The sequence below is a fragment of the Chiloscyllium plagiosum genome, unplaced genomic scaffold, assembly GCF_037043375.1.
Source record: "Chiloscyllium plagiosum isolate Xiang-an unplaced genomic scaffold, Cpla_swu_hap1 HiC_scaffold_8, whole genome shotgun sequence".
Lineage (NCBI taxonomy): Eukaryota > Metazoa > Chordata > Chondrichthyes > Orectolobiformes > Hemiscylliidae > Chiloscyllium > Chiloscyllium plagiosum.
The window spans coordinates 19478916-19500599 of NW_028270146.1; the positions used below are offsets into that span (position 1 = coordinate 19478916).

A 21684-nucleotide genomic window follows, 5' to 3' on the forward strand; every position below is an offset into this window, starting at 1 on the left:
CATCTTCACCACTTGCTTCCCCACCTATTTTTGTGTGTCATCCACAAACTTGGCTATAATATATTCACATTCCTCATCCAAGTCATTAATATACATTGTAAATAATTATAGCCCCAGTATTGTTCCCTGTGGCACTCCGTTAGTTACAGATTACAATCCATAAAAAAAACCTCTTATCCCAACTTTTGTTTTTTAATACCAGTTATCCCAACCCAATCTAGTCCCACCTGCCAGCACTCAGCCCATATCCCTCCAAAACCTTCCTATTCATCTACCCATCCAAATGCCTCTTAAATGTTGCAATTGTACCAGCCTTCACCATTTTCTCTGGCAGCTCATTCCATACACGTACCACCCTCTGCGTGAAAAAGTTGCCCCTTGGGTCTCTTTTATATCTTCCCCCTCTCACTCCAGGGAAAACAGCCCCAGCCTATTCAACCTCTCCTTATAGCTCAAATCCTCCAACCCTGGCATCTTCCTTGTAAATCTTTTCTGAACCCTTTCAAGTTTCACAACATCTTTCCAATAGGAAGGAGACCAGAATTGCACGCAATATTCCAACAGTGGCCAAACCAATGTCCTGTACAGCTGCAACATGACCTCCCAACTCCTGTACTCAATACTCTGACCAATAAAAGAAAGCATGCCAAACTCGTCCTTCACTATCTTATCTACCTGCGACTCCACTTTCAAGGAGCTATGAACCTGCACTCCAAGGTCTCTTTTTTTCAGCAACACTCCCTCAGACCTTACCATTAAGTGTATAAATCCTGCTAAGATTTGCTTTCCCAAAATGCAGCACCTCACATTTATCTGAATTAAACTCCATCTGCCACTTCTCAGCCCATTGGCCCATCTGATCTAGATCCCATTGTAATCTGAGGTAACCTTCTTCGCTGTCCACCACACCTTCATCTGCAAACTTTCTAACCATACCTCTTATGCTCACATTCAAATTATTTATATAAATGACAAAAAGTAGAGGACCCAGCACTGATCCTTGTGGCACTCCACTGGTCACAGGCTCCAGTCTGAAAAACAACCCTCCACCACCACCCTCTGCCTTCTACCTTTGAGCAAGTTCTGTATCCAAATGGCTAGTTCTCCCTGTATTTCATGAGATCTAACCTTGCTAACCAGTCTCCCATGGGGAACCCTGTTGAACGCCTTACTGAAGTCCATTTGGATTACATCTACCGCTCTGCCCTCATCAATCCTCTTTGTTACTTCTTCAAAAAACTCAATCAAGTTTGTGAGACATGATTTCCCAAGCATAAAGCCATGTTGACTATCCATAATCAGTCCTTGCCTTTCCAAATACATGTACATCCTGTCCCTCAGGATTCACTCCAACAACTTGTCCACCACCGACGTCTGGCTCACTGGTCTAATAAGGCTTGTCCTTACTATCCTTCTTAAAGTGGGGCACCACACCAACCTCTTGTCTTCCAGCACCTCACCTGTGACTATTGATGATACAAATATCTCAGCAAGAGGCCCAGCAATCACTTCTCTAGCTTTCCACAGAGTTCTAGGGTACACCTGATCAGGTCATGGGGAGTTATCCACCTTCATACGTTTCAAGAAATCAGCACTTCCTCCTCTGTAAATGGACATTTTTCAAGGTGTCGCTATCTTTCTCCGTACATTCTATATCTTCCATATCCTTTTCCACAGTAAATACTGATGCCAAATACTCATTTAGTATCTTCCCCATTTTCTGCAGCTCCACACAAAGGCCGCCTTGCTGATCTTTGAGGGGCTCTATTCTCTCCCTATTACCCTTTTGTCCTTAATGTATTTGTAAAACTCTTTGGATTCTCCTTAATTCTATTTGCCAAAGCTGTCTCATGTCCCTTTTTTGCCCTCCTGATTTCCCTCTTAAGTGTACTCCTATTGCCTTTATACTCTTCTAAGGAATCACTCAATCTATCCTGTCTATACCTGACATATGCTTCTTTCTTTTTCTTAACCAAACGCTCAATTTCTTTAGCCATCCAGCATTCCCTATACCTACCAGCCTTCCCTTTCACCCTGACAGGAATACACTTTCTCTGGATTCTTGTTATCTAATTTCTGAAGGCTTCCCATTTTCCAGCTGTCCCTTTACTTGCGAACATCTGCCCTCAAGCAGCTTTTGAAAGTTCTTTCCTAAACCCGTCAAAATTGGCCTTTCTCCAATTAGAACTTCAAATGTTACATTTGATCTGTCCTTTCCATCACAATTTTAAATCTAATAGAATTATGGCCGCTGGCTCCAAAGTGCTCCCCCACTTGCCTCGGTCACCTGCCCTGTTCAATCCAACAGAATTAATTAACAGAACAGACACATAATAAATTGTACTCTATTTCAAAGGAAGAGTGTAATTTAGTTCAGGATAAGCACAGTCCACTACTGCTAGGTGAATAAGTCAGCTTTGCAAGGCCAGGCCCTGAACAGGCTCTTGGCTCTGGACAGAGATTGTTTCAAACAATAGCACAGCAATAGTTAACACCTTCTACAGATTGAGGGAGTCGAACATAAACCAACAAAGCATTTCTTTCACTCTACAAACATGCCTGAGGCAACTATTACTGTTACATCCTGTGACTGAATCTTGCTGCTTTGTTCCAAAGGTCAAAAGCCAATCAATGCCGAGGTCGACTCAGAGGCCCGAGGAAAACAACAAGCTGGAGAGTTGGAAGCAGAACAGCCAGCAACACCACAAGCAGCGGTGGTCACCTCAACAGACGCAGGGCACTCAGGCACAGCCAAACTTTGGGTCCAACTTGGAGGAAGTGGATCCTTTCGTCCTGGACCTGAAGAATTTCCCTGACCTGACAAATGCAGATCTTAATGCTCAGAACCCAAATATTCAGGTGAGAGAAACAATTAATGACTTGTAAACAATAGCGGAGCTTGGGGAAAAGAGAAGTCCCCTTCCTTTTACAATTTGAGAGCAACCTACTCTAACATGCAACCTTCTTCATCCATTCAAATCTCTTGAGGGAATGATCTACACAATCTCTTATTCCCATACATTATTGAATACATTTCTGGAAATTCAGCCAACCCAACCACATATTCATCCAACTACTTGAATCGGTACAACATCACCTGTTTTTGTTGGGCATCATCTTGTTCCATGTTTGTTCTACTTGTGACTAAAATGATTTCAAGACTCCCAAACCCATTGTTCAATGAAGATCAAATGATGTGATGTAATTCATTGCTGCAACATTAACCTGCAGATGATTGAATACTGGAGTCTGCCTGATTCAATCTCTTTTGCATTGGACTGATACCAAATAATTTGATCAAAGGAGAATCTGTCCTACTTTGCATGATCAATACTTCTATGATTTTGTCGTCTTCTTCACCTTCCTTTTTTTTCCATCATCTTCTTTTCTCCAGCCTTGAAGATTTAATCACCAGTCCAACTGGATTGTGTCAAGCACCACATGGCCACATTGTCCTTTTCTAAAAACATCTACATTTTGAGTTCTTTCTCAGGAACAATGTCCAGCTTCTTTTCTCTATCATTGTTTCATTAACACTCTCTCCTCTCACTTTCATCATCGAATGAAAAGAGTCTACAAATGACAATGCTAGAGAGACCATGTGTTCAATTGACTCTGCTTCTCCCTCTTTCACCAGATTCTTGGGAAGGGTGCTGGTGTAGTAATAATGTCACTACAATAGTTAAATATCACACAACACCAGGTTATAGTCCAACAGGTTTAATTGGAAGCACTAGCTTTCGGAGAGCTGCTCCTTCATCAGGTGGTCGTCACTACAATAATAATCCAAAGCCAATGATCTCGGGACATGGGTTTGAAATCCACTGTGGCAGATGGTGAAATTTGAATTCAATGACACAAGATCCAGAATTTTAAAAAGACCTGTAAGCACTATAAAAACCCTCTGGTTCACTAATGTTCATTAAGTCAGGAATCTGCCATCCTAACCTGGTCTGGCCTACAGCAAGTCCAGACCCTAAGACTTTAAGACGATAGGAACATGGGACTGGAATATCATAGCAATTACAGAAATGTGGCTCAGGGATGGGCAGGACTGGCAGCTTAATTTTCCAGGATACAAATGCTACAGGAAGGATAGAAAGAGAGGCAAGAGAGGAGGGTAATGGCACTTTTGATAAGGGATAGCGTTACAGCTGTGCTGAGAGAGGATATGGAAATAAATCCAGGGAAGTTATTTGGGTGGAACCGAGAAATTGGAAAGGGATGATCACCTTATTGGGATTGCATTATAGACTCCCTAATGGTCAGAGGGAAATTGAGAAACAACCTTGTAAGGAGATCTCAGCTATCTGTAAGAATAATAGGGTGGTTATGGTAGGGGATTTTAACTTTCCAAACATAGACTGGGACTGCCACAGTGTTAAGGGTTTAGATGGAAAGGAATTTGTTAAGTGTGTACATGAAAATTTTTCTGTTTCAGTATGTGGATGTACCCACTACAGAAGGTGCAAAACTTGATCTACTCTTGGGAAATAAGATTCTGGATCAGTGGTGCTGGAAGAGCACAGCAATTCAGGCAGCATCCGAGGACAGGCAAAATCGACGTTTCGGGCAAAAGCCCTTCATCAGGGAAATAAGGCAGGGCAAGTGACTGAGGTGTCAGTGGGGGAGCACTTTGGGGCCAGCAACCATAATTCTATTATATTTAAAATAGTGATGGAAAAGGATAGACCAGATCTAAAAGCTGAAGTTCTAAATTGGAGAAAGGCCAATTTTGACAGTATTAGGCAAGAACTTTCGAAAGCTGATTGGAGGCAGATGTTTGCAAGTAAAGGGACGGCAGGAAAATGGGAAGCCTTCAGAAATGGGATAATGAGAATTCAAAGAAAGTATATTCCTGTTAGGGTGAAAGGAAAGGCTTGATTCTGGATTAGTGGTGCTGTAAAAGCACAGCAGTTATACACAGCAGCATCCTGATGAAGGGCTTTTGCCCGAAATGTCGATTTTACTGCTCCTCGGGTGCTGTCTGAACTGCTGTGCTTTTACAGCACCACTAATCCAGAATCTGGTTTCCAGCATCTGCAGTCATTGTTTTTATCTGAAAGGAAAGGCTGGTAGGTATAGGGAATGCTGGATGACTAAAGAAATTGAGGATTTGGTTAAGAAAAAGAAAAAAAAAGCATATGTAAGGTATAGACAGGATAGATCGAGTGAATCCTTAGAAGATTATAAAGGAAGTAGGAGTATACTTAAGAGGGAAATCAGGAGGGCACAAAGGGGACATGAGATAGATTTGGAAAATAGAATTAAGGAGAATCCAAAGAGTTTTTACAAATACATTCAGGACAAAAGGGTAACTAGGGAGAGAATAGGGGAGAAAGTGAGGTCTGCAGATGCTGGAGATCAAAGTTGAAACTTTATTGCTGGAACAGCACAGCAGGTCAGGCAGCATCCAGGGAACAGGAGATTCGACGTTTCGGGCACAGGCCCTTCTTCAGAGAATAGGGCCCTTCCAAGATCAACAAGGCAGCCTTTGTGTGGAGCCGCAGAAAATGAGAGAGATACTAAATGAGTATTTGGCATCAGTATTTACTATGGAAAAGGTATATGGATAGACTGTAGGGAAATAGATGGTGACATCTTGCAAAATGTCCATATTGCAGAAGAGGAAGTGCTGGATGTCTTGAAAAGCATAAAGATGGATAAATCCCCATGACCTGATCAGGTGTACCCTAGAACTCTGTGGGAAGCTAGAGAGGTGATTGCTGGGCCTCTTGCTGAGATAGACTGGAGGTTGGCTAACGTGGTGCCACTGTTTAAGAAAAGTGGTAAGGACAAGCCAGGGAACTATAGACCAGTGAGCCTGACTTCTATGGTGGGCAAGTTGTTGGAGGGAATCCTGAGGGACAGGATGTACATGTATTTGGAAAGGGAAGGACTGATTAGGGATGAGTGCATGGGAAATCATGTCTCACAAACTTGATTGAGTTTTTTGAAGAAGTAACAAAGAGGATTGATGAGGGCAGAGCGGTAGATGTGATCTATATGGACTTCAGGAAGGCATTCAACAAGGTTCCCCATGGGAGACTGATTAGCAAGGTTAGATCTCGCGGAATACAGGGAGAACTAGCCATTTGGATATAGAACTTGCTCAAAGGTAAAAGACAGAGGGTGGTGCTGGAGGGTTGTTTTTCAGACTGGAGCCTGTGACCAGTGGAGTGCCACAAGGATTGGTGCTGGTTCCTCTACTTTACATAAATGATATGGATGTGAGCATAAGAGGTACAGTTAGTAAGTTTGCAGATGACACCAAAATTGGAGGTGTAGTGGACAGCGAAGAGGGTTACCTCAGAGTACAACCGGATCTTGATCAGATGGGTCAATGGGCTGAGAAGTGGCAGATGGAGTTTAATTCAGATAAATGTGAGGTGCTGCATTTTGGGAAAGCAAATCTTAGCAGGATTTACACACTTAATGGTAAGGTCTGAGGGAGTGTTGCTGAAAAAAAGAGACCTTGGAGTGCAGGTTCATAGCTCTTTGAAAGTGGAGTCGCAGGTAGATAGGATAGTGAAGAAGGCGTTTGGTATGCTTCTTTTATTGGTTAGAGTATTGAGTACAGGAGTTGGGAGGTCATGTTGCTGTACAGGACATTGGTTAGGCCACTGTTGGAATATTGCATGCACTTTTGGTCTCCTTCCTATTGGAAAGATGTTGTGAAACTTGAAAGGGTTCAGAAAAGATTTACAAGGAAGATGCCAGGGTTGGAGGATTTGAGCTATAGGGAGAGGCTGAACAGGCTGGGGCTGTTTTCCCTGGAGCGTCAGAGGCTGAGGGGTGACCTTATAGAGGTTTACAAAATTATGAGGGGCATGGATAGGGTAAATAGACAAAGTCTTTTTCCTGGGGTCGGGGAGTCCAGAACTAAGAGGGCATATAGGTTTAGGATGGGAGAGGGAAGATATAAAAGAGACCTAAGAGGCAACCTTTTCACACAGCGGCTGGTACGTGTATGGAATGAGCTGCCAGAGGGAGTGGTGAAAACTGGTACAATTGCAACATTTAAGAGGCATTTGGATGGGTATATGAATAGGAAGGGTTTGGAGGGATATGGGTCGGGTGCTGGCAGGTGGGACTAGATTGGGTTGGGACATCTGGTCGGCATGGACGAGTTGGACCAAAGGTCTGTTTCCGTGCTATACGTCTCTATGACTTTGACTGTAAGACCATAAGATACTGGAGCAGAAATTATGTCATTCAGCCCATCAAGTCTCTATCAATCTCTGTCTTAAATATACTCGAAGACCTGGCCTCCACAGCTTCAGTGGTAGTGAATTCCACAGATTCACCAATCTCTGGTTGAAGAAGTTTCTTCTTATCTCCGTTCTAAAAGATCTTCCCTTCACTCTAAGGCTGTGCTCTCGGGTCCCAGTCTCTCCTACCAATGGAAACGTCTTTCCAGCATCCACTCTGTCCAGGCCATTCAGTATTCTGTAAGATTTAGTTCGGAAACAGACCCAATTGCCCAACTCGTCCATGCTGACCAGATATCCCAACCCAATCTTGTCTCACTTGCCACTTCCCAGCCCATATCCCTCCAAACCCTTCATAATCATATATCCATCCAGATGCCATTTAAATGTTGCAATTGTACTAGCCTCCACAACTTCCACTGGCAACTCATTCCACAAACGCACCACCCTCTGCGTGAAAATGTTGCCCCGTAGGTCTCTTTTATATCTTTCCCCTCTCACCCTAAACCTATCCCCTCTTGTTCTAGATTCCCCCAACCCAGGAAAAGACCTTGTCTATTTACCCTATCAATTCCCCTCATGATTTTATAAATCTCTATAAAGTCACCCCTCAGCTCCAGGGAAAACAGCCCCAGCCTATTCAACCTCTCCCTATAGCTCAAATTCTCCAACACTGGCAACATCCTTGTAAATCTTTTCTGAACCCTTTCAAGTTTCGCAACATCTTTCCGATAGGAAGGAAACCAGAATTGCACGCAATATTCCAACAGTGGCCTAACCAATGTCCTGTACAGCCACAACATGACCTCCCAATTCCTGTATTCAATACTCTGACCAATAAAGGAAAGCATACCAAATGTCATCTTCATTATCCTATCTACCTGCGACTCCACTTTAATGGAGCTATCAATCTGCACTCCAAGGTCTCTTTGTTCAGCAGCACTCTCTAGGACCTTACCATCAAGTGAATACGTCCGGCTAAGATTTGCTTTCCCAAAATGCAGCAGCTCGCATTTATCTGAATTAAATTCCATCTGCCACTTCACAGCACAATGGCTCATCTGATTAAGAGACTGTTTTAATCCAAGGTAACCTTCTTCGCTGTCCACTACACCTCCAATTGTAGTGTCATCTGAAACTTACTAACTATACCTCTTAAGCTCACATCCAAATCATTTATATAAATGACGAAAAGTAGTGGACCCAGCACTGATCGTTGTGGCACTCCACTGGTCACAGGCCCCCAATCTGAAAAACAATCGTCCACCACCACCTGGCTCAAAGGTCTTCTACCTTTGAGCCAGTTCTGTTTCCAAGTGGCTAGTTCTTCCTGTATTCCATGAGATCTAACCTTGTTAATCAGTCTCCCATGGGGAACCTTGTCGAATGCCTTACTGAAGTCCATATAGATCACATCTACCGCTCTGCCCGCATCAATCATCTTTGTTACTTCTTCAAAAAACTCAATCAAGTTTGTGAGACATGGTTTCTCATGCGCAGAACCATGTTGACTATCCCTAATCAGTCCTTGCCTTTCCAAATACATGTACATTCTGTCCCTCAGGATTCCATTTCACAACTTTCCCACCACTGACGTCAGGCTCACTAGTCTATAGTTCCCTGGCTTGTCCTTACCACCTTTCTTAAATAGTGGCACTATGTTAGCCAACCTCCATTCTTCTGGCACCTCACCTGTGACTATCAATGATACAAATATCTCAGCAATCACTTCACTAGCTTCCCACAGAGGTCTAGGGTACACCTGATCAAGTCCTGGGGATTTATCCACTTTTATGCATTTAAAGATATCCAGAACTTCCTCTTCTGTAATTTGGACATTTTTCAAGGTGTCACCATCTATTTCACGACAGTTTATATTTTCCATGTCCTCCTTCACAGTAAATACTGATGCAAAATACTCGTTTAGTATCTCCCCATCTCCTGTGGCTTCACATAAAGGCTGCCTTGCTGATCTTTGAGGGGCCCTATTCTCTCTCTAGTTACCCTTTTATCCTTAATGTATTTGTAAAAACCCTTTGGATTCTCCTTAACTATATTTGCCAAAGTTTATCTCATGTCCCCTTTTTGCCCTTCTGATTTCCCTCTTAATGATTCTGGATCTCCCTCCCATACTTCTAAACTCCCAAGTATAGACCCAGAGTCCTCAAATGTTCCTCATATGCTAAGCTTTTCATTCCTGGGGCCATTCTTGTGAATCTCCTCTGAACATGCTCCAGGGCCAGCACATCCTTCCTGAGATACGGAGCCCAAAATTGTATACAATATTTCAAATGTGGTCTGACCAGAGCTTTATAGAGCCTTAGAAGTATATCCCTGCTTTTATATTCAAGTCTTCTCAAAATAAATGCCAACATTGCATTTGCCTTCCTAACTACTGACTCAACCTGTAAGTTTACCTTGAGAGAATCCTGGACTAGAACTCCCAAGTCTCTTTCTATTTCAGACTCCTGAATTTTCTCCCCATTTAGAAAATTGCCCATGTCTCTATTCTTCTTACCAAAGTGCATGACCTCACATTTTCCCACGTTGTACTCCATCTGCCACTTCTTTGCCCACTCTCCTAACCAGTCCAAATCCTTCTGCAGCCTCCCCATCTCCTCAATGCTACCTGTCCCTTTACATATCTTTGTATCATCTGCAAATTTAGCCAGGATGCCCTCGGTTCCTTCATCTAGACCATTAATGTGTAAAGTGGTTCTAACACTGGGCCTTGCAGAAACCACTTGTCACCAGCTTCCCTCCTGAGAAAGACCCTTTTATCCCCACTCTCTGGTTTCTGCCAGACAGTCCAGCTTCTATCCTTGCTACCACCTTGCCTCTAACACTATTGGCACTTTTCTTACTCAGCAGCCTCCTGTGCGGCACCTTGTCAAAGGCTTTCTTGAAGTCCAGGTAGATAACATCCATTGGCTCTCCTTGGTCTAACCAGCTCATTAATTCCTCAAAAAAAGTCTAGCAGATTTTTCAGGCATGTCCACCCCTTGATGAAACCACAATGCTGACTTTGCCCTATTTTACCATGCACTTCCGAGTATTCAGAAATCTCATCCTACAGAATGGTCTACAAAATTGTAGCCATGATAGAGGTTAGGCTAATCGGCCTGTAATTTTCCATCTTTTGCCTTACTCCCTTTTTAAACTGGAGTATCCATGTTCACCAATTTCCAGTCCTCTGGGACCCTCCCTGACTCTAGCTATTCCTGAGACCCATTGCAAAGTGGTTGACTCCTACCCCCACCTCGCTCCAGGTAAATAAATGTTGGGCCAGCTAACAAAGTGCACATCTCATGAACGAATAAATAAAAAGTCACCTCTCTAATCCCAGCTGTTTTCTCTCTTTCCAGTTTCATCTTCCATCTCTTTCCCAAACAGTTCTGAGTTCATCTTGTTCATCAGTCCCACTGCCTATGATTGCTCCTGGGATGCTGCCTGACCTGTTGTGCTTTTCCAGCACCACACACTCAACTCTGATCTCCAGCATCTGCAGTCTTCACGTTCTCTCCCACTGCCTATGACCTCAATCCCATTAAACTGTTGTGACCCAACCTCTCTTCATGGCCCTGCTTGTAAACATACTCTAATCAGGGAGCCCTGGCTGACAGATATAAACAGGAGTGTCAGAGGTTCTGTTCACTCTGAGAGCTGGCTCTGAGGAAACTGGACCAGTGTCAAGTACTATGAGTGTCTAAATCAAGGGTGACTTGGTGACGGGATATTGGCTTTTGTGGGGTTTTTTTCCACTCTGTTTGTTCTCCCTTCCAAAATGAACATCATTCGATGGTAGTTGCTCCATTTCATAGGGGATGCCAGCCCCTTGCAAGCAGTGGTTACCTGTGTACCCACTCTCAGTGTGACCCCAACCTCGTATAGAGGCTTTCGTGGGGTCAAGTTCAGCACAGTCCAACTCAATCTCTTCTAAAATCTCAGCCTGGGTGGGTGATGGGGGAATCATCTTAAACCAATCCTTTGGATTGGTTTTCCTGCAGGATTGGGTGGAATTTTGTTTTGTCACCTCTGTCTAATGTTACCCGTAGCCCACTTTCGAGGGGAGGGGGAGTGGGTCTGCGCCTTCTGGGTGCAGGCGGCTGTGCATGTCACTGTCTCTGGACTAGTAATTCAAAGGTCCAGCCTGCAGACATGTGTTCAGACCCCATCCTGAGTTCAATCGAATGCAGCGAAGGTTGACCAGACTGCCTCTAGGGATGGTGGCTCAGTTGGATGAGAAGACGTTGGATCAACTGGGCCTATATTCAGTATTAGGAAAATTGGGAGGGGCTCTAATTAAAACAGAACCTTCACACAGGGCTGGACAGACCGAACACACGGATAATGTATCCCCCTCCTCCCTGCCTGGCAGGCGAGGGTGGGGTCAGCTGTGTGGCCAGAACAAGTGGTCACAGACTCTGGATGTACAACTGGATGCCATTTTCAGACTGAGCTGAAGGCTGATTTCTTCTCACAGAATGTGTTTAACTCTGTATCACAGAAGGAGGTGAACATGTTTATTGGCCACTTTTGGAAGTACTGTGTAAGGTTCTGGTTGCTATGCTATAGGAAAGAAATTATTAATTTGGAGATGGTTTGGAAAAGATTTACAATATTACTGAGATTGGAAGGTTTTAGTTATGCTTGGGGAGGCTAGATAGTCTGAGACTTTTTCATTAGAGTGTAGGAGGTTGAGGGGTTACCTTATAGAGTTTTATAAAATCATGAGGGCATAGATAAGGTGAATAGCCAAGGTCTTTTCCATTAGTTGGGGGAGTTCAAAACCAGGGGGCATATCTTTAAGGTGAGGGGAAAAGATTTAAAAGGACCTGAGGGGCAACATTTTCAAACAGAGAGTGGTTTGTATGTGGAATGAATTGCCAGAGGAAGTGAAGATGCAAGTACAGTTAAAACATAAAAGACATATAAATGGGAAAGGCTGAGAGTCATAGAGATGTACAGCATGGAAACAGACCCTTCGGTCCAACCTGTCCATGCCGACCAGATATCCCAACCCAATCTAGTCCTACCTGCCAGCACCCACCCCATATCCCTCCAAACCCTTCCTATTCATATACCCATCCAAATGCCTCTTAAATGTTGCAATTGTACCAACCTCCACCACTTCCTCTGGCAGCTCATTCCATATACGTACCGCCCTCTGCATGTAAAAGTTGCCCCTTAGGACTCTTTTATATCATTCCCCTCTCAGCCTAAACCTATGACCTTTAGTTCTGGACCAGGGAACACCAGGGAAAAGACTTTGTATATTTATCCTATCCTATCCATGAGCCTTATAATTTTGTAAACCTCTATAAGGTCACCCCTCAGCCTCCAATGCTTCAGGGAAAACAGCCCCAGCCTGTTCAGCCTCTTGCTATAGCTCAAATCCCCCAACCCTGGCAACATCCTTGTAAATCTTTTCTCAACCCTTTCAAGTTTCACAACATCTTTCCAATAGGAAGGAGACCAGAATTGCACGCAATATTCCAACAGTGGCCAAACCAATGTCCTGTACAGCTGCAACACGACCTCTCAACTCCTGTACTCAATACTCTGACCAATAAAGGAAAGCATACCAAATGCCGCCTTCACTATCCTATCTACCTGCGACTCCACTTTCAAGGAGCTATGAACTGCACTCCAAGGTCTCTTTGTTCAGCTACACTCCCTCGGACCTTACCATTAAGTGTATAAGTCCTGTTAAGATTTAGGCCAAATGCAGGCAAATGGTACTAGTTTAGTTTGGGAAACATGGTCGGCATGGATAGGTAGGATTGAAGGGTTGTCTCCATGTCGTATGATTCTATCACTGTAAGCAATTGCCTTTCCTCGATTACTGCTCCACTCTTTCTAAATCACTGTCATCATCTCAATATTGGCTAGAAACAATCTGTACTCTCTCTCCTTGCCACTCCATCTGCAACCTCCTATACTTCACCACAATCCACAAATGTGCCGTTCCTCCCAAAATCCTTGTCTGTATTTCTTACGACTCTGTATTTGAATCCTTCTCCTGTAGCAGAAGAACAGCTCTAACCAAGGTCACAATCAGTATTCACTATAACTGATGGTAGTACATTCTTTCTTCTCTACTGGATTGCAAGGTTGATCATACCATCCTCACTCAATGCCTCTTTTTTGACCCAGCTTAATGGAATTACTCCTTTGATTTATTTTTGTTGTCACATGTATCCTGATACAGTGAAAAAGTGTTGTTTTGTGTGCTATATGGGCAGAGTGTGCTATATAAAGTGCATCAGGAAAGCAAAACAGAGTGCAGACTACAGTGTTACAGCCACAGAGAAGGTGCAGAGAGAGAAAGAGATCAGCATTAACATTTGACAAGTCCGTTCAAAAGTCTGACAACAGTGGGGAAGAAGCTGTTTGTACGTGTATTCAAACTTTTATATCTTCTGCTCAACAGAAGAGGGTGGAAGAGAGTGCAACCTGGGTAGGAGGGATCTTTTATTGTGTTGTTTGCTTTCCCAAGGAGCGGGAAGTGTAAATTGAGTCAGTGGATGGAAGGCTGGTTTGTGTGATGGACTAGGCTGTATTCACGACTCTTTAGCTTCTTGTGGTCATGGGCAGAGCAGTTGCTGCACCACACTGTGATGCATCCTATTGTTAAAGTTCTTTTGAGAACATAACTTTAAAAAAAGTTCTGAGATTTACATATGAAAGAACTGAAACCAACAAGGTCATTCTAACAGATGACAGACATATCAAACAATCCAAGTCTTTTTCAATATGTCATTTCATTGGCATCACACTGTAAACTGTTGCTATAAATTCTGTGTCTTATGATCTTATATTCCACAACCACTTGATGAAGGAGCAGTGCTCCAAAAGCTAGTGCTTCCAAATAAACTTGTTGGACTATAACCTGGTGATGTGAGATTTTTAACTTCGTACACCACAGTCCATCACCAGCATCCAAATCATGCACTCTGATGGAATGCTTTCTATGATGCATCTGTAAATATTTGTAAGAGTCTTTGTGGACATGCTAACTTTCCTTAGTGTCCTGAGGAAGTAGAGACATTGTTGTACTTTCTAGACCGTTGTGTTGACTTGAGTGGACCAGGACGAATTGTTGGTAATTATCACTCCTAGAAACTTGACGCTCTCGACGATCTCCACCTCAGCAACATTGATGCAGTCAGGCGTGTGTCCTCCACTCAGCCTCCTGAAGTCAATGACCAGCTCCTTCATTTTGCTGACGTTGATGGAGAGATTGTTGTCTTTGCATCTTGCTGCTAAGCACTGAATCTCTTTCCTGTATTCTGACTCGTTGTTATTTGAGATTGACCTACAATGGTAGTGTCGTCGGCAAACTTGTAAATGGATTTGGGTCAGCTTTTGGCCACACAGTTGTGAGTATGCAAGGAGTATAGTAGGGGACTGAATATGCAGCCTTGTGGGGCACCAGTGTTGGGGATTATCTTGGCACAGCTGTTGTCGCCTATTCTTACCGACTGTGGTCTGTGGGTCAGGAAATTGAGGACCAGGTTACAGAGAGGGGAGTTGAGACCTAGGTCTGGGAGTTTAGAGGTGAGCTTATTTGGAACTATAGCGTTGAAGGCTGAGCTTTGGACAAGTAGCAGAAGCCTGACAATAGGTATCCTTGTTATCCAGATATTTCTGGGATGAATGTAGGGCCAGAGAGATGGTGTTTAGTGTCGACCTCTTGTGCCTGTACGCAAATTGCAAAGGATCAAGGCAGTTTGGTCGGATGGAGTTGATGTGAGCCATGAAGTGAGCCAAGTAGTCCATGCTTATATTCTTTTTTCCAAAGTGCAAGACCTCGCTTTTGCTCACATTGAATTCCATCAGCCATTTCCTGGACCACTCTTCCAAACTGTCTAGATCCTTCTGCAGCCTCCCCACTTCCTCAGTACTACCTGTCTGTCCACCTAACTTTGTATCACCCACAAACTTCACTAGAATGCCCCCAGTCCCTTCATCCAGATCATTAATATATAATGTGAACAGCTGCAGCCCCAACACTGAACCCTGCGGGACACCGCTTGTCACCGGCTGCCATTCCAAAAAAGAACCTTTCATCCCAACTCTCTGCCTTCTGTCAGACAGCCAATCCTCAATCCATACCAGTAGCTCACCTCGAACACCATGGGCCCTCACCTTGCTCGGCAGCCTCCCGTGTGGCACCTTATCAAAGGCCTTTTGGAGGTCTAGGTAGACCACATCCACTGGGGTTTCCCCGGTCTAACCTACTTGTCACCTCTTCAAAGAACTCCAACAGGTTTGTCAGGCACAACCTCCCCTTACTAAATCCATGTTGACTTGTTCTAATCTGATCCTGCTCTTCCAAGAATTTAGAAACCTCATCCTTAATGATGGATTCTAGAATTTTACCAACAACCGAGGTTAGGCTAATTGGCTGATAATTTTCCATCTTTTGTCTTGATCCTTTCTTGAACAAGGGGGTTACAACAGCGATCTTCCAATCATCCGGGACTTTCCCTGACTCCAGTGACTTTTGAAAGATCTCAACCAACGCCTCCGCTATTTCCTCAGCCACCTCCCTCAGAACTCTAGAATGTAGCCCATCGGGGCCAGGAGATTTATCAATTTTAAGATCTTTTAGCTTTTCTAGCACTTTCTCTTTTGTAATGGCAACCATACTCAACTCAGCCCCCTGACTCCCTTTAATTGTTGGGATATTACTCATGTCTTCCACTGTGAAGACTGATGCAAAGTACTTATCAAGTTCTCCTGCTATTTCCTTATCTCCCATCACTAGGCTTCCAGAATCAGTTTGAAGTGGCCCAATGTCTACTTTTGCCTGTTGTTTGTTTCTTATGTATTGAAAGAAACTTTTGCTATCATTTCTAATATTACTGGCTAGCCTACCTTCATATCTGATCCTCTCCTTCCTTATTTCTCTCTTTGTTATCCTCTGTTTGTTTTTGTAGCCTTCCCAATCTTCTGATTTCCCAGTGCTCTTGGCCACTTTATAGGATCTCTCTTTTTCTTTGATAGATTTCCTGACTTCCTTTGTCAGCCGTGGCTGTCTAATCCCTCCCCGGATAATCTTTCTCTTCTTGGGGATGAACCTCTGTACAGTGTCCTCAATTTTACCCACAAACTCCTGCCATTTTTGCTCTACTGTCTTCCCTGCTAGGCTCTGCTTCCAGTCTATTTTCGTCAATTTCTCTCTCATGCCCTCATAATTACCTTTATTTAACTGTAACACCATTACATCCAATTTTGCCTTCTCTCTTTCAAACTGCAGACTGAACTCTACCATATTATGATCGCTGCTTCCTAAGTGTTCCCTTACTTTATAAAAAATCTTAAAGTTTGGTTCATTACATAGCACTAGGTCCAGAATAGCCTGCTCCCTCGTGGGCTCCATGACAAGCTGTTCCAAAACGCCATCCTGTAAGCATTCCATGAATTCCCTTTGGTCTCCACACTTCAGGAAGGACATACTGGCACTGGAGCGTGTCCAGCGGAGATTCACACGGATGATCCCTGGAATTGTAGGTCTAACATATGAGGAACGGCTGAGGATCCTGGGATTGTATTCATTGGAGTTTAGAAGATTAAGGGGAGATCTAATAGAAACTTACAAGGTAATACATGGCTTGGAGAGGGTGGATGCTAGGAAATTGTTTCCGTTAGGCGAGGAGACTAGGACCCATGGACACAGCCTTAGAATTAGAGGGGGTAAATTCAGAACAAAAATGCGGAGACATTTCTTCAGCCAGAAAGTGGTGGGCCTGTGCAATTCATTGCCGCAGAGTGCAGTGGAGGCTGGGACGCTAAATGTCTTCAAGGCAGAAATTGATAAATTCTTGATGTCACAAGGAATTAAGGGCTACGGGGAGAATGCGGGTAAGTGGAGTTGAAATGCCCATCAGCCATGATTGAATGGCGGAGTGGACTCGAATGCCGAATGGCCTTACTTCCGCTCCTATGTCTTATGGTCTTATGACTAATCTCTCGAAGCACTTCATAATTGTGGAGGTCAGAGCCACCAGACAGTAGTCATTGAGGCATGCTGCATAATTTTTCTTTGGCATCAGGATGATGGTGCTCTTCCTGAAGCAGATGGGGACTTCAGATCATTGTAAGGAGAGTTAAAGATATCAGCAAGTCCTCCTGCCAGCTGCTCTGCAGAGGTTTTAATATTCAGCGTGGGACTCCACCCAAGCTGGTCATTTTGCACTCTCAAAAAGGCTAATCTAACATCTGTGGTGGTGACCATGGATACAGGTGCATCTGAGGCTGTTGAAACAGGTGACATCATTTCACTTACCTCCTGTTCAAATCTAGCATAGAATACATTGAGCTCATCCGGTAAGGATATATTGTTCTCACAATTCTGATTAATTTCTTGTTTAATTTGCTTCTTCCAGCAAATTGCACTTTCAGGCATTTAAGTCCTAAACTCTGGAACCGTCTCTCTAGACCCCTACCTCTCTCCCTTTAAAACCAAATCTGCCCCCCCAATAACAAAGATGTTGGGCTTCCCATCCATTAGCCCACAGTTCTGTCTGTGGCGTGCCTTGGGATCTTTTCTACATTAAAGGCATGACAGTGACTGTCCATTTGAATGTGGTCCAAAACACCACAAATTCACAGGGTGTTCTAGCTTGGTGAATAAAGAACTGATTGAACAACAGGAGATAGAGACAGGGAGTAGTAGTTGAAGGGAGTTTCTTGAAATGGAGAAAGGTGACCAGTGGTGTTCCACAGGGGTCAGTATTAGGGCCACTGTTGTTTGTGATATACATAAATGATCTGGAAGAGGGCACTGTTGGTATGACCAGCAAGTTTGCAGATGACGCAACGATTGGAGTGGCAGAAAGCATAAGGGACTGTCAGAGGATACAGGAGGATATAGATAGACTGGAGAGTTGGGCGGAAAAGTTGCAGATGGTTTTCAATCCAGACAAATGTGAGGTAATGCATTTAGGCAAGTCTAATTCTAGAGCGAATTATATAATGAACGGAAGAGCCTTGGGAAAAGTTGATGGGCAGAGAGATCTGGGAGTGCAGGTCCATTGTACCCTGAAGGTTGCTGCACAGGTGGATAGAGTGGTCAAGAAGGCATATAGTATGCTAGCGTTCATTGGACAGGGTATTGAGTATAAGAGCTGGCAAGTCATGTTAAAATTGTACTAGACATTGGTTCGGCTGCATTTAGAATACTGTGTACGGTTCTGGTTGCCAAATTACCAACAGGATGTGGACGCTTTGGAGAGGGTGCAGAGAAGGTGTACGAGGATGTTGCCTGGTATGGAAGGTGCTAGCTATGAAGAGAGGTTGAGAAGGTTAGGTTTAATTTCACTGGAAAAAAGGAGATTGAGGAGGGACCTGATTGAGGTTTACCAAATCATGAAGGGTATAGACAGAATTGATAGAGACAAGCTTTTTCCCAGGGTGAAGGATTCAATAACGAGAGGTCATGCTTTCAAGGTGAGAGGTGGAAAGTTTAAGGGGGATACACGCGGTAAGTACTTTACACAGAGGGTGGTGGGCATTTGGAACGCGTTGCCAGCAGAGGTGGTAGAGGCAGGCACGATAGATTCATTCAAGATGCATCTGGACAGATGCATGAGTAGGTGGGGAGCAGAGGGATACAAATGCTTAGGAATTGATCGACAGGTTTAGACAGTACATTTGTATCGGCTCAGGCTTGGAGGGCCGAAGGCCTGTCCCTGGGCTGTAAGTTTTCTTTGTTCTTCTTTGTAATACAAGGTCTTATGATGCTCCAAAGAAACAAATTTTTATTCAAATCTTTGCTTTGCTAGCTGAATGCAGGAGAAAATGTGGTCTCACTCTTTTGTCGTATAAGCAAATTGCTTTGCTTGAAAGGGACATTCCTTACCAGAACCAATGGAGCAAAGTGTCCTGTTATATGATAATGAAGATTAAAAGCAAACTGGATATTGTAGGACTATTTAAACCGATTCTTATATACATCACTTGCTTAATTCATTCATCAAATATGTCCTTGGTTTGTTCTAGCCTGGAAACTGAGCCATCTGCTGGAGAATAGGTTATTTTTGCAGATTCTTTTGAAATCTCCACAAATTTCTAGGAGGGAGGAATGTAAGTACTGGATTTTAACCATTAAACTGCCATCTGTCAAGGAAATTTAAATCTGCTGCTTGCGGACAGTTTTGACAAATACTGTCAGCTCCCACTGTGGCTGCAGTACACACTGAGATTATTATTATAAATGCTGTGTTGTGGGGATCAGTATGGTTGTTGAAATATTAACCATATAACACAGAACTACAGAGAATAATTCCTCATGTGGGGATGAGCAAAACTAGAGGCAATCTGTATAAGATAGCAAGAAATCCAATAGGTTCAGAACGAGTTAAACTGGAGGAGAACGAGGACTTGTTTTGCCTCCACCACCACCAACTGTGTCTGTGGTACTGCAACCATATAAAGGGCTGAATGCATCACAAGGCAGACATGTTGATTAGGGGCTTCACAACTCTAACATTTGGACAGACTAGTCTAACATAACTGCTGGAAAGCAAGACCAAAACATACTTCCAAAACCAGTAGTTGCTTCATTCACGAATTATGATTTAAATCATAATAATGTTACAAAGTTGTGTAGCATAATCATGAATTGAAAAGCAGTGTGTGGTCTCTTTAAGAGATAAAGTGCTTTTTAAAGTTAGAGTTGAACGAAGAAGGGCAGATGTGGAATAGTACAGACAGTTCTAAGCTGAAAACATGTAACAATTGACTTTGTTAATGGATACCTTAGGCTGGTTTTGACGACGAGTTTGAATTTGGCCAGTTGATTTAAGCCAAACACTCAGAATTTCAAAGCCAATTAAATTTAAAAATGGAGAGTGTTGACAGCCTAAAACCAATCATATTGTGAGAACTTATTGTATCATCGGTGATATTTAAAATGTTTTTTGAAAACTGGTAGAAAGCCAGCTGCCATTTGAACAGAGAGCAAACCGCCATCTCAAAGAAATACTGGGCTCTCTCAAGAAATCTCCATGTTCTTTTAGAAAGTACTCTCTATCGATAAAGGCATGTTGACATCAGGAAACGACTGAGAAGGCATTTTGGAAAGAGGAAGATGATGGAAGAAGATACAGGAAGTTCAGGAGAATACATTCTGTATGAAATTTGAGAGACTAAGTTGTAATTTATTGTTCTTGTTAATTGGATTCATATAATTGGGACCTATGTTATTGAAACAGCATACCTGTTAGAATTTAGTTCAGTAAGGGAACAGATAGTAATTAAAAGAGATTTATTTTGTTTGTTAGTAATTCTGTTAATTTATTCACCATTGGAGTTAGATAAATAATTATTACCTGTTAATTGTAGAGTGGGGGAAACAATTCCATTTCATTTAACACTCCTTTATAACAGATTGGAGGTAAGAGGTAGGTTATACCACTTTTCACGCAACTTTTATCAGATTGAGGTGAGGTGACCTTTTCTGGGTGTTTTCGTTTTAATTATCAGAGGAGTGTCAACCTTCACTTCATAACAATAGTGTAATTAAGCCCAAAGCTAAAAGTCACAGGAAGCAGAAAAATTTTAAGAACAGCCCCTAGCAACACAGCTAGCAATAATTGTGCATCAATAATTCTTAAAGTAGGTGATTATTTTCGGTGAAGTCCTCATTTCTCAGAACTTGAGAAGTTTTCTGATAGTTTCCCTTGCATCCATTACAAAGAACAACAATTCAGTGCACTCAGCCCTCATTTCCTTCAATCTTATACTAATTGGCTGCTTTTAGTTTCTAGTTTTATTTGACTTTTTGAAATATAATCTTTCCCATTCGCTTCATTAGATTTTTAGGATCACTTGCAATGCTCAACTCTCTATACACTAAACTCTTACCTGCAGGCTTGAGGCCTTCTCCCAGGCTCTTTGTTCTATGGCCTGGCCCTAGACGTTCTCTTTATTTGTCCTATAATTTTATGTTCCACTCTTATAGATTCCAACTTTCCTAATCCTCAGCACAAAGATACTGTGATCTGCTAAAGTTCTTCATTACTTATGAACATGTTCCACACTTGACCTCTGATCACCCCCAAGGGAAAATAGGGCTGTATCTCGCCCCCAGATCATGAATGTAAACCTCCTCCAGCAAGTACAATAAATATAATTACACTTATCTGCACTGTGACATATTCCCATCCTTCCCCATCGCAGATGCTGCAAACCCTCCAGAATCGATAGTCAAAAATTATCAACTCATGTAGTCAAGAGTCTATTTGCTTTACAATTGGCTGTAGGAGCATACAGACAAGAATAGGCCAGTCACTGGGCCTGCTACACCATTCAATAAAATCATGACTGATCTGATTTTAACCCCAACTCTATATTCCTGCATAGCCTCAATAATCTTTGAGTGAAGACCCATTGGCTCGGGCGAGCAAGTTATCATAATTCAAAAGCAGGATACATTGGCCAGCTCCTAGTAATTTTCTATTTT

General features: G+C 42.9%; 1 protein-coding gene across 2 annotated transcripts in view; it reads left to right on the forward strand.

The window, feature by feature from the left end:
• Positions 1-21684, forward strand: part of ism2a (isthmin 2a) — an 85902-nt gene that overhangs the window by 9091 nt on the left and 55127 nt on the right. For both annotated transcript variants that reach the window (XM_087989628.1, XM_043697045.2), the window contains exon 2: positions 2617-2859. In XM_087989628.1, the coding sequence (XP_087845754.1) occupies positions 2617-2859 (243 nt within the window). The remainder of the gene's footprint in view (positions 1-2616; positions 2860-21684) is intronic.